At 38.5% G+C, this 16,895-nt stretch overlaps 1 protein-coding gene across 1 annotated transcript in view; it reads right to left on the bottom strand.

Moving 5' to 3' along the window:
- VWA8 (von Willebrand factor A domain containing 8) overlaps positions 1 to 16,895 on the bottom strand; it is a 359,065-nt gene that overhangs the window by 337,408 nt on the left and 4,762 nt on the right. Inside the window, exon 2 of the mRNA XM_027064910.2 lies at positions 2,665 to 2,742. Within this exon, the coding sequence (XP_026920711.2) occupies positions 2,665 to 2,742 (78 nt within the window). The remainder of the gene's footprint in view (positions 1 to 2,664; positions 2,743 to 16,895) is intronic.

The raw sequence follows: 16,895 nt of genomic DNA, 5'->3' as shown, positions 1-16,895 counted from the left end.
AGCTGAAATGAAACTACACTAGATGGTAACTCAAATGCACACAAAGAAACAAAGAATACTAGTAAATATGTAAATATAAAGACAGTATGAACATATTTTTATTTGTAATTCCTTTCTTCTCTTAAGAGACAAATTCATGTAGTGATAATTATAAAATTGTGATGATAGATTTTAATGTATAAATATATATTTTGGGGGTGCCTGGGTGGCTCAGTCAGTTAAGCGTCCGACTTCAGCTCAGGTCATGATCTCGCAGTTTGTGAGTTCGAGCCCCATATGGGGCTCTGCAGTGAAAGCTCAGAGCCTGGAGCCTGCTTCAGATTCTGCGTCTCCCTCTCTCTCTGCCCCTCCCCCATTCTCTCTCTCTCTCTCTCTCTCTCTCTCTCTCTCTCTCAAAAATAAACATTACAAAAAATTTTAAAGACCTATTTTGTATGATAACAGCAAAAAGGAAGTAGAAGGGAAAAGAGCTACATTAGAAAAAGTTTTTGCACACAACTGAAATTAAGTTATTAATAGGAACAAGTTTGTTTTAAGCTAAATTGGTAATTGTGGTCCCTGGAGTGACCACTGAGAAAATAACTCAAAAAAAAGAAAAAATGCAGTAAAAGAAAAGTGAGGCAAGGGGAGAGGACAGTCTGCAGAGCCATTCAGGAGGCAGAGTCATTGGAAACTTATGTCAGATGAAAGTGAGACATTCTCCCTCAAGGAGCACATAGTCTAGTGGAAGAATCTGAAAAGTGAACCAAAAAAAAAAAATAGCCATTTTGTGTCCAATGACTGGAACATAAAATAAGGAAGGGGAGTCATAGGAGACGAGGCTGGGACTAGATCATGAAAGGTAAGGAATGATCTTTGTTCCTAAAGTATTAGGATTCATTTAAGGAATTGTGAGAAAAGAAGCGGCATGATTTTGAGCAAAAAATTGCCTGTGAGGCATTAGGGAGGCGCACATCAAAACAACAAGATACCACTTCCCATAATAAAAACAGGTAATAATAAATGCTGGTGAAGATGAGGAGAAACTGGAACCCCCGGACACTGCAGGTGTGAACGTAAAATGGGGCAGCCTCTGTGGAGGGCAGTTTGATAATTCCTCAAAATGTTAAACAGAGGGCTACCATCTGACCTAGCAATTCCATTCCTAAATATATACCCAAGAAAACTGAAAACCCGTATCTGTCAAAAAACTTATATGAATGTCCATAACGGTATTATTCATAGCAACCTAAAAGTAGAGAAAAACCAAATGTCTGTCAACCAATGACTGGATAAACAAAATGTGGTATAGCCACACAATGGAATATTATTTAGCCATAAAAGGAATCAGGTACTGATACAGGCCACAATGTGGATGAACCTTGAAAACATTGTAAGTGAAGAGAGCCAGACACAGGCCACATATTGTATGATCTCATTTATATGAAATGTTCAGAGTAGGCAAATCTATAGATACAGAAAATATAGTAGCGGTTACTGAAGGATGGGGGGGTGTGGGGTATATGAAGTTGTTGGAGAAGGAAACAAGGAGTTAATGGTACGAGGTTTCTCTTTGGTGTGATGAAAATGTTCAAAAGTTAGAGTGGCATGGTTGCACAACTCTGTGAATACATTAAAAACCACTGAGTTGTACATTTTAAGAAGTTTTTAAAAAATGTAAATTTTATGGTATATTAACTGTATCTCAGTAAAGCTGTTACAAAACAAAAACCATGACTAGTTATTATTTCACACCTAGTATAATGAGTAAAATCAAAAAGATTAGAAATACTAATGTCAGCAAGGATACAGAACATCACCGTCAGTCAAAGGCTAAAACAGCACAAGTACCTTGGAGAACAGTTTGGCAGTATCTCATGAAGCGAAACAGCCATCCACCCAATGACACATCCACCCAACTCCTCATTATTTATTCAAGAGAAGTGAAAAGTCATGACTACAGGACTTGTACAGGAATGTTCATAGAACCTTATTTGCAACAATCTAAAAATGGAAACCCCCGAATGCCTATCGACAGAACAGATAAATTATGCTGTTATTTATACAACGGGACACTACTCAGCAATTAAGAACGAACTGATCAGTACAGGACCATGGATGGTCCTGTAAAATCATTACCTTGATGGAAAGAAGCCAGATACACACACAGGAAAACTATACTATATGATTCTATTTACATAAAGCTAAAGAGCAGGCAAAACTAATCCATCATGGTAGGAAAAAAGACCATTGGCTTCCGGGGCAGATCAGAGGGGAAGGGGCACAAAAGAATATTCAGAGGTAATGCAAGTAATCTTGGTGGTTATACAAGTTTATAAAATTGCCAAAACTAACCAAAATGAATACTTAAGATCTGTGCATTTTATTATATGTAAATTTGATCCCAATTGAAAAAAAAGAAAGAAAAGTATGTGAAAAATAAATGTTTTACTGAAATATTCAGGGGTGAAGTGATAGGATGTCTGCCTGGGATAAGTTTTAAATACCCCAGAACAAAGACTAGAGGAGTCAGTTAAAAGAAGACTGGCATACACTGATAAACGTTAAAACTGAATGATAAGTACGTCACGTTTATACTCTTCTCTCCAGTTTTGGATATCTTTGAAAATTCCCATAATGAAAAGTTAAAAGGCATTCACTCATAAATAAATGAGTATTTCTTACTGTAATTCTGTGGCACAAGTTCTGGGCTCTTAGGAGTTTTCAACTTGTAGGTTACATCTCCAATATTAACTGTATCACCTAAAAAGAGAAAAAGGAAACACACCTTTACAAGAGACAATAAAACAACACACTATGCCTTTCCCAACAACGACTGCCCTGAGGACTTTATAGAAATGCACATGTCTGCCTATGTTAGGCCCCATCGACACACCTATGTCAGCCACTATGCTCTAAAACTTGTATCCAAAGTATAAGTTATATAATGGAGAAGTGAAGCACTGGGGAAATTCAGATTTTCAATGCTACATTAGCAAAAAAGGTGAGGTACTACAGAATTTATCAATTCATTATTTTCTCACTAATAGCAACACTAATAAAGTCAACAATACAGAAGAATGCATTTTAAGATCATCCAAAGCATCCAAAAGGTGGCATCTTTAATACAAATTACAAACTTATTACATCTTTATAGGTTCCTATTTTTTCTATAAACATGTTCCCCAGCAACATGACCCAAAAATTCAATATTTCTAGGAAAGCCCCAGCCTATATGCCAAGAATTTCTACATGAAACCAGCACAAAACAGGCAAAAGTTCTCAGTAGATTCTACATGGTTCTAATTTTAAATAGCATTCATTTGTGGCTGTGGCTGATCTTCTAAAGTGCAGGACTAAACCAAACAATCTCTGCTTTGCTCTTTCCAACAGCAAAATAGACATACTGATCCCATCTGCACCTGGTACTTCCTTTGTAAAGGGCTCAATGATACTTAGGAAAAGTAGCTGTGCAAAACACAAATTCCAACATTGCCAGTTGTGAGCTAGTTAAGTGTCCCAGAGACTAAGGCCTTAAATCATCGTAATAACAAAAACTGCCAACATTTGTTGAATGATTACTATCTGCTAAATACTTTATACATTCCCAGAATAACCATATGAGACAGAGGCTTTACAAATGAGGAAATCTGCAACTCTGTAAAAAAAACTAAAAAAGAGTTTATAGATGAAGAAATGTATTATAGCTAAGTGAAAAGTTGAAAGAAAAGTAGAAACATCATCTAAAACTCAGGTGTACCTTCTCGTACAGAATATGTGTATATTTAGAGTGTAAATCAAAGGAATTTTCCTGTGAATTAGTCTAGACATCAGCTAATACTTACTGAATACTGGCTATTTGGCAAATATTGTTATAGACACATTATTTATGTTACTTCATTTAATCTTGGCTCTAAGCAACCTGTGATTCCTGGAGTTATTTCATATAACTGCTACAGCAGAAACCCCACCTCAAATTAGCATAGTAAAAAGGCATTGCAACCACAATGAGGTACCACCTGACACTTGTCAGAATGGCTAAAATTAACAATTTAGGAAACAACAGATGTTGACGAGGATGCAGAAAAAGGGGAACACTTCTCCACTGTTGATGGCAATGCAAACTGGGGAAGACACTCTGGAAAACAGTATGGAGGTTCCTCAAAAAATTAAAAATGGAACTACCCTACGACCGAGCAATTGTACTACTAAGTATTTATCCAAGGGATACAGATATGCTGTTTCGAAGGGGCACATGCACCCCAATGTTTATAGCAGCACTATCAACAATTGCCAAAGTACGGAAAGAGCCCAAATGTCCATTGACAGATGAATGGACAAAGAAGATATGGTAGATATATGGAGTATTACTCGGCAATCAAAAAGAATGAAATCTTGCCATTTGCAATTACATGGATGAAACTAGAGGGTATTATGCTAAGTGAAATTAGTCAGTCAGAGAAAGACAAACACCATATGATTTCACTCATATGTGGAAAGAAACAAAACAGAGGAACATAAGGGAAGGAAAAATAATATAAAAACAGAGGGAGGCAAACCATAAGACTCTTAAATGCAGAGAACAAACTGAGGGCTGCTGGAGAGGAAGTGGGTGGGGGTGATGGGCATTAAGGAAGGCACTTGTTGGGATGAGCACTGGGTTATGAATCACTGGGTTCTACTCCTGAAACCAATCCTACACGGTATGTTAACTAACTTGAATTTAAATAATTTTTTTTAAAGGCACTGGAGTTTGTTACAGCAGTTATAGGAAATAGCTCACAGGAGCCATGGGTTACTGAAGAGACCACGACTCAGTTACTAGTCCACAGCATGGTAGAGAAGGCAAAGGAGAAACAGAAGTCACACAAAGTCACACCTTAGGAAAAGCTCACTGAGACACTGTCCCTTGTACCACTAGATCCACACCTGGGACATCATGACCAGAGTACAACTTTTTCCCCCATTTCATTTTGGTAATTTTTAAACCTGTAGGAAAGTTGGAAAAACACTATCTTAAGTTACAGAAATCATGATTCTTCATCTGTAATCTAGTCTTCAGATACATCTTCTAACAATAAGGACACCGCCACAGGTAAACTGTTCATACAGCCTCTGCGTAATTCCCTCATGACTCAAGAGTCCTGGGCAGGGCAGTTAACTGGCAGAGCCAAGGTTACTACCCACAGCCTGGCTGCAGGAGGCAGGCAGGAGAAAGAGCTGACCACTGTGATTTCCGGGGTAGAGTCGGAGCGCTGCCTCCTTTCAAGACTTACACCATAGGGGATTCTACCACTTTCTCCCTCTCCCCCCATCTCCTAGCCCCATCACCTCCTCTATTTCCTTCCTATCTCACCATGACTCCAAGCCTTCCTTGCTTGCTCTGCCTCTTCTCCTCAACTTCCTAACACTGCGTGCAGAGGCCCAGTTCTAGCCTCTTTTCTATTCCACCTACCACCTCTCCTTGACGAGCTCACCCAGTCTTACATCTTTCAATGCAACTAATATATTGCTGGCTCTCAAATTTGTATCACTAACCCAGACCACTGAACTCCAAACATGGATACCAACAGACACTGAGATGCCTAACATATGTTAAACCTAACATATTCAAAATTGAGCTTCTGATCTTTACACCAAAATATGCTCTACGCACAGTATTCCCCAGTTCTGCAAATGGCAACTTACTCCTTCCAGGGGCTCAAACCAGAAATCTTGCAACCATACTTAACTTTTCTCTCACCTAACACATCTTCTGCCTCAACCCTTGCACCCTGCAGTTTATTCTCAACAGAGCAGCCACAGCGATCATAATAAAATAGGAGTCAAGTAATGCAAGTCCTTGCTCAATCCTCATCTTTGCAATGGTCTGAAAGGCTATTTTGATCTCACTCCCCCATTTCCTCTTACCTCATCTCCTACAAGTGTCCTCCTGACTTACTCTACTCCAGCCACACTGGCCTCCTCACTATTCCTTCAACATGTCAGACTCATACTCATTTCAGGCTTTTGCACTGGATTTTCCTACTGACTGAAATGTTTTGCCCACACATATCCATTTAGCAATCAGGGCCCAACCATTTGTGAAGATGGGGCAAGGATAGTGCAGTATCCTGGGACTAGCAATAATAGGAAGCCATGGCCACCACTAGGCCTGTAAGGACCTAGTGCAAGTAGAAGGGGACAGTGCCTGCAGAGAAAGTATATTTAGAAAGCTTCCTAAGTGAACTGTGACCCTTTGTGGAGGAATACAGCAAACCTATGGTGGTGACCTGGCAAGGAGGAGGCTGGGGAATAAACAGGAAACAAAACTTGACAGAACTAAAAGTAGAACTAGATAAATCCATAATCATACTTGAATATTTTAATATATCTCAGCAATTCATGAAGAGCAGGAAAAAACAGAAGGATATAGAAATAAGAATACTTCTTTCTCAGCCTTTGGCTAAAATCAACTGGAAAATAGGATAGAGAAGATATGAAAACACGATTAACCATTCAACATAAATGACTTTTACAGAACTCTGCACCCAACAAGGGCAGAATACATATTTTTTGCAAATACATGAGACATTCACCAAACTAGATCTTAGGCTGGACCGCAAAGCAAATCTTAATAAATGTCAAAGGGATGAAATCATACAAAATATGTTTTCTGATCAGAATGTAATTACCTAGAAATCAATAACTAAAAGATAACTGGAAAATCTCTCAACATTCGGAAATCAAACCAAAGGCTTCTAAAAAAAACCCAAAGAAGCAATCACCATGAAAATTGGACTTGTGAAGAAATAAGGATAGCGATCTAGTCATGCCTGCTGTAGGCAAAGAAGAAAATGACATTCATAGGCAGTAGGTATTTGACCTTCCTGCCTCAAAGCTGATGTTCTTGGCCACCTTCTGTTACCATGCTATACTTTTCCTGAGTCATCTAATCCCTGCTAATGGCCCAACTCTGACCTCTGTACACTAAAGCCTTAAACGTCCCCTTTGGCTCAGATCTCTCTCCTGAGATCCATATCAATCAGCAGGCTACTGGACATTCTTAGATATTCGATAATTCAACTTTAACATGAGAAAATCATAACTTTTTACTTTCTGTGTGTGTTGTCCAATTATGTCCAACCAGCTCTACCTCTTCTATTCCTATCTCAGTGATTGATGCTTTATTCCCTGGCCTGAAAGTTCTTCCACAACTCTCTCACACCCTTTCCCTTCAGACCCCTACTCCTCAAATCTCTTCATCTCCCCGTTGAACTTTCCCTAACTTTTCCTTTTGCATGATCTCCACCTCCATCAAGAATTGATCCTCTCATTCCTGTCTTTCTGCTAGCACAGTATCTGGCTCATGCTTCTGTAATAGCATTTCTCACACTGTATTACAAGTATTGATTATTGTTCCTCTGCAATAATTCTCTTTAAGTTAGGATACACACTTCCTAAGGGTCCAGAGCACGGCAGTCTTAAGGAGATCAGTTTCTACATCCGTTCTTCCCGAATGCTGACCTGACAGAATTGGCCCTGCAGGTCCTTCGTTCCCAGAGGCTCTTTCAGAAGCCCTCCCCCTTACATTTCTACAGTGGATGGTGCACTGCTCCAGTGGACTAAACAAATGAGGCATTTTCAATTATGGTCTAGGAGAAGCTTCCTTTAAAGATTATTCAAGTCAACATAAACTGCCTCAGAATAGTTTCTCCATGTCTTCCATATTCCTACTAAAAGTGAAGAGCAGCTTTAGAAATGCCTGAAGTATTTTTGGTCTGTGTCAGATACAGTATATTGCAGAGTAGGGAAGCGGGAGTTAATATTGTCAAATAATCCAAGATGGGAGAGCTCAGAGTGCAAACCTGGCTTTTTACGTACTTAAAGGCAAGCTGCTTTTTACCTTTCCTCAATTCTTACCTTGAGAACACATACTATTCCTACACACACACAAGAAGGCACTTCTGAACACCTGAAGCAGCACACATAATTGACGCTGCTCAGTTTTAATGTCGCTGAAGTAACTGTCAGTACTACCAAGATTTTCACAATATGGTGGATAAGAACCACAGAAAAAACTTTTAAATGTCTGTTTCAGATCAGATATGTGTCTTTCAAAAGCCTGTTAAAAATTTCTTCTCAAATGTCATCATGAACCATTCATTCCAATTACAGTCATTCCTCATCTTATAAAATGGCTATTTTCTAACTCTTACGGTGAAAAGGACATACTACCTTCTGAACCAGTTAGTTCTCATTTCACTAAATACAGTGTCAAAGCTGGATCATGAGAATTAAACAAACTGATGCATTTATTTCTGATTTTTATACATGATTTTAATTGTTCTCTAAGATGCATCAACAAAGTTTATTACACATTTAATAAAACAATATCATGTCTTCTATCAGAGACCTCACTACATAAATAACTTTCTTTAACTATTACATTACTTATAAATTATACTAAAAAATAAAACTGCAAAGCATACATTATGAAATCGATGACTTAAATATGTGACCACTAGATTTTACTGCATTTAGCCTATAAAATGTGGCCTGCATTCTCATTCAGTGGTTTTTATAACATTCCTTATTATACATACTAACACATTCATTCGCATTGAAAGGAAAAATGTTTTTTTCTGTCAGAAAGCCTAATTAAGCTGATTGAATTGATAATACAGGCTACCTTTTTTAATTATGAAAACTAAAATTTGATTAAAAAGTACTTAGGCACGCGCTCTCTCTCTCTGAAAAATAATTAAACACTAACAAAAAAATTTTTTTAAAGAATTTATGTTTCAACTGGCTGCTATTTGTAAACTCACTTTATACTTCTCTCTCAAAACAACTTAGAGATCCAGAAGTGGCTCAGCACTGAGGTAAAATGATCAAAATGCCCGAAGAGCATGAGATAAAAATGACCTGAGGGAAGATGGCAGTGTAGAAGGCCTCTGGGCTCACTGTGTCCTGCTGACCACTTAGATTCCACCCACACCTGCCTAAATAACCCAGAAAACCGCCAGAAGGCTAGCAGAACGGATTCTCCAGAGCCAAGCGCAGACGAGAGGCACGGAAGAGGGTAGGAAGGGCGGAGAGGCGGTGCCCGCTCCACGGACTGGCGGGAGGGAGCCGGGGCAGAGAGGCGGCCCGCCGGCCAAGCAGAGGCCCCGAGCCTGGCTGGCAAAAGCGGAGGGGCCGGACGGAGTGTGTTTGGACAGCAAGCGGGACTTATCATCTGGAAGGTTATAAGCTAACAGCTCTGCTCAGAAAGCGGGAGGCCTGGGGGACAACGGGAGGGAGAGTTGTTGAGCCCCGGAAGACAGAGCGCAGCTCGGCGGGGAACAAAGGCGCTCGCCAGCGCCATTCCCTCGCCCATCCCCCAGCCAAAATCCCAAAGGAAACCAGTTCCCGCCATGGAATTTGCTTGCCACTGATCTTGCTTGCACCCAACCCTGTGCTTCTGCGGATCCATCCCTCCAGCGGGTCTTACTCCCTCCCGGTGCCGCAGGGCCCCTCCCAAAGCGATCTCCAAAGGAAAAGCAAGCTGAGCCTGCCCCTCCCGCCCCTGTGCACCTTGCCAATCCACCCCAGCTAATACGCCAGATCCCCAGCCTGATCCCACAAGTCTGGCAGTGTGCAAGTAGCCCAGACGGGCCACGCCACCCCACAGTGAATCCCACCCCAAGGAGAGGGGAAGAGAAGGCACACACCAGTCTGACTATGGCCCCAGCGGCGGGCTGGGGGCAGACATCAGGTCTCACTGTGGCCCCGCCCACCAACGCAAGTTATTCAAGACAGCACAGGGGAAGTGCCCTGCAGTTCCACACCACTCCAGGGACTATTCAAAATGACGAAACGGACGAATTCCCCTCAAAAAAACCTCCAGGAAATAACGACAGCTAACGAACTGATCAAAAACGATTTAAACAATATAACAGAAAGTGAATTTAGAATAATAGTCATAAAATTAATCGCTGGGCTTGAAAACAGTATAAAGGACAGCAGAGAATCCCTTGCTACAGAGATCAAGGCACTCAGGAACAGCCAGGAAGAGCAAAAAAATGCTACTAATGAGCTGCAAAATAAAATGGAGATGACCACAGCTCGGATTATAGAGGCAGAAGAGAGAATAGGTGAACTAGAAGATAAAATTAAGGAAAAAGAAGAAGCTGAGAAAAAGATAAAAAAAATCCAGGACTATGAGGGGATAATTAGAGAACTAAGTGATGTACTAAAGAGAAATAATCTACGCATAATTGGTATTCCAGAGGAGGAAGAGAGAGGGAAAGGTGCTGAAGGTGTACTTGAAGAAATCATAGCTAGAACTTCCCTGATCTGGGGAAGGAAAAAGGCATTGAAATCCAAGAGGCACAGAGAACTCCCTTCAGACATAACTTGAATCGATCTTTTGCACAACATATCATAGTGAAACTGGCAAAATACAAGGATAAAGAGAAAATTCTGAAAGCAGCCAGGGATAAACATGCTCTAACATATAAAGGGAGACCGATAAGACTAGTGACAGATCTCTCTACTGAAACTTGGCAGGCCAGAAAGGAATGGCAGGAAATCTTCAATGTGATGAACAGAAAAAATATGCAGCCGAGAATCCTCTATCCAGCAAATCTGTCATTTAGAATAGAAGGAGAGATAAAGGTCTTCCCAAACAAACAAAAACTGAAGGAATTCATCACCACTAAACCAGCCCTACAAGAGATCCTAAGGGGGATCCTATGAGACAAAGTACCAGAGACATCGCTACAAGCATGAAACCTATGGACATCACAATGACTCTAAACCCATATCTTTCTATAATAACACTGAATGTAAATGGACTAAATGCACCAACCAAAAGACATAGAGTATCAGAATGGATAAAAAAACAAGACCCATCTATTTGCTGTCTACAAAAGACTCATTTTAGACCTGAGGACACTTTCAGATTGAAAGTGAGGGGATGGAGAACTATTTATCATACAGGATAGTATTGATCATATCTATCTAGTATCTATCATACTGGATAGATTGCTACCGGAAGTCAAAAGAAAGCTGGAGTAGCCATACTTATATCAGACAAACTAGACTTTAAATTAAAGGCTGTAACGAGAGACAAAGAAGGGCATTATATAATCATTACAGGGTCTATCCATCAAGAAGAACTAACAATTATAAATGTCTATGTGCCGAATACGGGAGCCCCCAAATATATAAAACAATTACTCACAAACATAAGCAACCTTATTGACAAGAATGTGGTAATTGCAGGGGACTTTAATACCCCACTTACAACAATGGATAGATCATCTAGACACATGATCAATAAAGAAGCAAGGGCCCTGAATGATACATTGGATCAGATGGACTTGACAGATATATTTAGAACTCTGCATCCCAAAGCAACAGAATATACTTTCTTCTCGAGTGCACATGGAACATTCTCCAAGATAGATCACATACTGGGTCACAAAACAGCCCTTCATAAGTATACAAGAATTGAGATCATACCATGCATACTTTCGGACCACAATGCTATGAAGCTTGAAATCAACCACAGGAAAAAGTCTGGAAAACCTCCAAAGCATGGAAGTTAAAGAACACCCTACTAAAGAATGAATAGGTCAACCAGGCAATTAGAGAAGAAATTAAAAAATATATGGAAACAAACGAAAATGAAAATACAACAATCCAAACGCTTTGGGATGCAGCGAAGGCAGTCCTGAGAGGAAAATACATTGCAATCCAGGCCTATCTCAAGAAACAAGAAAAATCCCAAATACAAAATCTAACAGCACACCTAAAGGAAATAGAAGCACAGCAGCAAAGACACCCCAAACCCAGCAGAAGAAGAGAAATAATAAAGATCAGAGCAGAAATAAACAATATAGAATCTAAAAAAACTGTATAGCAGATCAATGAAACCAAGAGTTTGTTTTTTGAAAAAATAAACAAAATTGATAAACCTCTAACCAGGCTTCTCAAAAAGAAAAGGGAGATGACCCAAATAGATAAAATCATGAATGAAAATGGAATTATTACAACCAATCCCTCAGAGATACAAGCAATTATCAGGGAATACTATGAAAAATTATATGCTAACAAACTGGACAACCTGGAAGAAATGGACAAATTCCTAAACACCCACACACTTCCAAAACTCAAACTGGAGGAAATAGAAAGCTTGAACAGACCCATAACCAGCGAAGAAATTGAATCAGTTATCAAAATCTCCCAACAAGTAAGAGTCCAGGACCAGATGGCTTCCCTGGGGAATTCTACCAGACATTTAAAGCAGAGATAATACCTATCCTTCTCAAGCTATTCCAAAAAATAGAAAGGGAAGGAAAACTTCCAGACTCATTCTATGAAGCCAGTATTACTTTGATTCCTAAACCAGACAGAGACCCAGAAACCCAGTAAAAAAAAACTACAGGCCAATATCCCTGATGAATATGGATGCAAAAATTCTCAATAAGATACTAGCAAATTGAATTCAACAGCTTATAAAAAGAATTATTCACCATGATCAAGTGGGATTCATTCCTGGGATGCAGGGCTGGTTCAACATTCACAAATCAATCGTGATACATCACATTAATAAAAGAAAAGATAAGAACCATATGATCCTGTCAATTAATGCAGAAAAAGCATTTGACAAAATTCAGCATCCTTTCTTAATAAAAACCCTCAAGAAAGTCGGGATAGAAGGAACATAAACATCATAAAAACCATTTATGAAAAGCCCACAGCTAACATCATCCTCAATGGGGAAAACCTGAGCGCTTTCCCCCTGTGATCAGGAACAAGACAGGATGTCCACTCTCCCCGCTGTTGTTTAACAAAGTGTTGGAAGTTCTAGCATCAGCAATCAGACAAGAAAAGGAAATCAAAGGCATCAAAATTGGCAAAAATGAAGTCAAGCTTTCACTTTTTGCAGATGACATGATATTATACATGGAAAACCCGATAGACTCCACCAAAAGTCTGCTAGAACTGATACATGAATTCAGCAAAGTTGCAGGATACAAAATCAATGCACAGAAATCAGTTGCACTCTTATACACTAATAATGAAGCAACAGAAAGACAAAGAAACTGATCCCATTCACAACTGCACCAAGAAGCATAAAATACGTACGAATAAATCTAACCAAAGATGTACAAGATCTGTATGCTGAAAACTATAGAAAGCTTATGAAGGAAATTGAAGGATATAAAGAAATGGAAAAACATTCCGTGCTCATGGGTTGGAAGAATAAATATTGTTAAAATGTCAATACTACCCAAAGCTATCTACACATTCAATGCAATCCCAATCAAAATTGCACCAGCATTCTTCTCAAAGCTAGAACAAGCAATCCTAAAATTCATATGGAACCACAAAAGGCCCCGAATAGCCAAAGTAATTCTGAAGAAGACCAAAGCAGGAGGCATCACAATCCCAGACTTTAGCCTCTACCACAAAGCTGTAATCATCAAGACAGCATGGTATTGGCACAAAAACAGACACATAGACCAATGGAATAGAATAGAAACCCCAGAAGTAGACCCACAAAAGTATGGCCAACTAATCTTTGACAAAGCAGGAAAGAATATCCAATGGAAAAAAGACAGTTCTTTAACAAATGGTGCTGGGAGAACTGGCTAGCAACATGCAGAAGAATGAAACGAGACCACTTTCTCACACCATTCACAAAAATAAACTCAAAATGGATAAAGGACCTGAATGTGAGACAGGAAACCATCAAAACCCTAGAGGAGAAAGCAGGAAAAGACCTCTCTGACCTCAGCCGCAGCAATTTCTTACTTGACGCATCCCCAAAAGCAAGGGAATTAAAAGCAAAAATGAACTATTGGGACCTCATGAAGATAAAAAGCTTCTGCACAGCAAAGGAAACAACCAACAAAACTAAAAGGCAACCAACGGAATGGGAAAAGATAGTTGCAAATGACATATCAGACAAAGGGCTAGTATCCAAAATCTATAAAAAGCTCACCAAACTCCACACCCAAAAAACAAATAATCCGGTGAAGAAATGGGCAGAAAACATGAAAAGACACTTCTCTAAAGAAGACATCCGGATGGCCAACAGGCACATGAAAAGATGCTCAACATCGCTCCTGATCAGGGAAATACAAATCAAAACCACACTCAGATATCACCTCACGCAGTCAGAGGGGCCAAAATGAACAAATCAGGAGACTATAGATGCTGGAGAGGATGTGGAGAAACGGGAACCCTCTTACACTGTAGGTGGGAATGCAAACTGGTGCAGCCACTCTGGAAAACAGTGTGGAGGTTCCTCAAAAAATTAAAAATAGACCTACCCTATGACCCAGCAGTAGCACTGCTAGGAATTTACCCAAGGGATACAGGAGTACTGATGCATAGGGGCAATTGTACCCCAATGTTTATAGCAGCACTCTCAACAATAAGCAAATTATGCAAAGAGCCTAAATGTCCATCAACTGATGAATGGATAAAGAAATTGTAGTTTATATACACAATGGAGTACTACGTGGCAATAAGAATGAAATATGGCCCTTTGTAGCAACGTGGATGGAACTGGAGAGTGTGATGCTAAGTGAAATAAGCCATACAGAGAAAGACAGATACCATATGGTTTCACTCTTATGTGGATCCTGAGAAACTTAACAGAAACCCATGGGGGAGGGGAAGTAAAAAAAAAAAAGAGGTTAGAGTGGGAGAGAGCCAAAGCATAAGAGACTGTTAAAAACTGAGAACAAACTGAGGGTTGATGGGGGGTGGGAGGGAGGGGAGGGTGGGTGATGGGTACTGAGGAGGGCACCTTTTGGGATGAGCACTGGGTGTTGTATGGAAACCAATTTGACAATAAATTTCATATATTAAAAAAAAAAGTATTTAAACATGATAAAAGCATTTTCTCAAATACTATACTGGCAAAGGTATGCTGAATGAAGGGTTCATTTTATCACCTCTTTTCTGAGTACATTAAACAAGCAGCCTCTACATGAGGAAAAAACCATAACCTTTTGATAAATTTTGGTAAAGCTTTTTAGTGAATCTTCCAGAAACTGAGTCAGAGTGATGGTACTGGCTGGTTAGGTCAGTGACTCTACCTGCCAGTCAAGTGGTTTCCAATTATTGGCTATGAACAAAACTGAAAAGGCTATAATCAAGTTGTCAGTTGATAGACCACTAAAAATAACATTTTTGATAATTAATCAACATATTACTTTTGGCTCATATATAAAAAGTCTGTAAAGAACGGAGTGATATTTCTATATCAAAATTATATACATTGCAGCAAAATTAGTACTGAATTAGGAGCTATTAATTACATTAATATTTAACTGGGGAAAAGCACCACTCATGTTGTTAACAGGTACATTTCCGCAAAATTTTACATTTTTTTAAGAAATTTGAAACATATTGATGTTCTTTTGAACAATTATGCTTTAATAATTGTAGTGATAGATGTTTTAACACTTAAATTTTTGTGCAGAGAAATCTAAAGACAAAACATTTTAAGAGTAAAAATATTAAGATAAAGTTATGATGAGTAGTGGTAACTGAAATATAAATTCAAGGAGATAAAAAAAAAAGTAACATGAGCTTCCTGATAGTTAAACATGAGCTTTTTAATCTATTTTTCAAAACAGAGATAGTGGCTAACATATTACTAGGATATTCTAATTTCACTTAAAAGATACACTTTCAAGACTGTTAAAAATTTTTATTTTAAATGTCAATATTTACAACACACTGGAAACACTGTACTCTGCAATTATTTATTCTTTTCAGGAAAATTTCTAGATATCAACTTCAAAATATAAAAGGGATACATATTTTCAAAATCCTTTTAGGAGGTAAGTGTGAAAATTTTTGAAGACCACTGTTCAGTCTGTAAAAGTGTAGCATTTTGCGGGCAGGGCCTATGTTTTAATCACCTTTGTACTCATAGAGCCAAAAATAATATCTTAAACCAACTGGGTATTCAAGAAATGTTTGGTAAATGAATATGTGAATGAATATAGCTTTTAATTAAATACTGTTTTCTTAATTAAGTGTTGTTTTAAGCCCTAGTTCACTGATTTTCTGCACTGAGAACAGCCTATCTTTCAAAAAGCTCAGAAATCAAGTCATTTGTAAAGACTTGATTTAAATGAAGTAGTGTAAGTATGACTCTAAAGGGAAGTGAAAATACTTATATAACACAATAGGTAATACAACTTAGAAGAAACTAAGGTATACCTTTCTTCAAATACACTATTTTGGTTAAATACAATCATCTTTTTAGACACTGTAGTTAATGATATAAGATATTCATAATGGAAACTACTAGAATAACTAGAATGGGTTAATAAATAAGTACAGATTGTTATAGAATATACTGCTTAACACTTAATTACATTTATTGCAAATAATGCAAAAAAGCAACCACATGTAATTCAGATTACTTAAATCCCTGTATACAGCATACAAACTCTCACACAAATACTACCACCAATAAACTGATATATGTTTTATTCAGGCATGGAAAGTATCGATTTGAAAATTAAAAGCCCTGAAAAGAATCCAAAAGATAAAACCTTCCAAATGAAATTAACTTTAAGGTTCATTTAAAGTAATAAGGTTTGATTTTATCACTTGCAATCATCCTACTTTAAAGGAATTTCCCAAAGGTTTATAGGAAAATAATCTCTATATTCAAATAATAATTAATAGTGCATTTTATTTTTTTTAATATTTATTTATTTTGAGAGAGAGAGTGTGTGAGCAGAGGAGGCACAGAGAGAGACACAGAATCGGAAGCAGCCTCCAGTCTCAGAGCTTGACATGGGACCTGAACTCAAACCGCGAGATCATGACCTGAGCCAAAGTCAGACGCTAAGCCACCCAGGCACCCCAATAGTGTATTCTAAATAACACTTATTCTTGTAAAACCCCTT

Source organism: Acinonyx jubatus, chromosome A1, assembly GCF_027475565.1.
Source record: "Acinonyx jubatus isolate Ajub_Pintada_27869175 chromosome A1, VMU_Ajub_asm_v1.0, whole genome shotgun sequence".
In the NCBI taxonomy this organism is placed as follows: domain Eukaryota; kingdom Metazoa; phylum Chordata; class Mammalia; order Carnivora; family Felidae; genus Acinonyx; species Acinonyx jubatus.
This window is presented reverse-complemented; position numbering and strand designations above follow the sequence as displayed.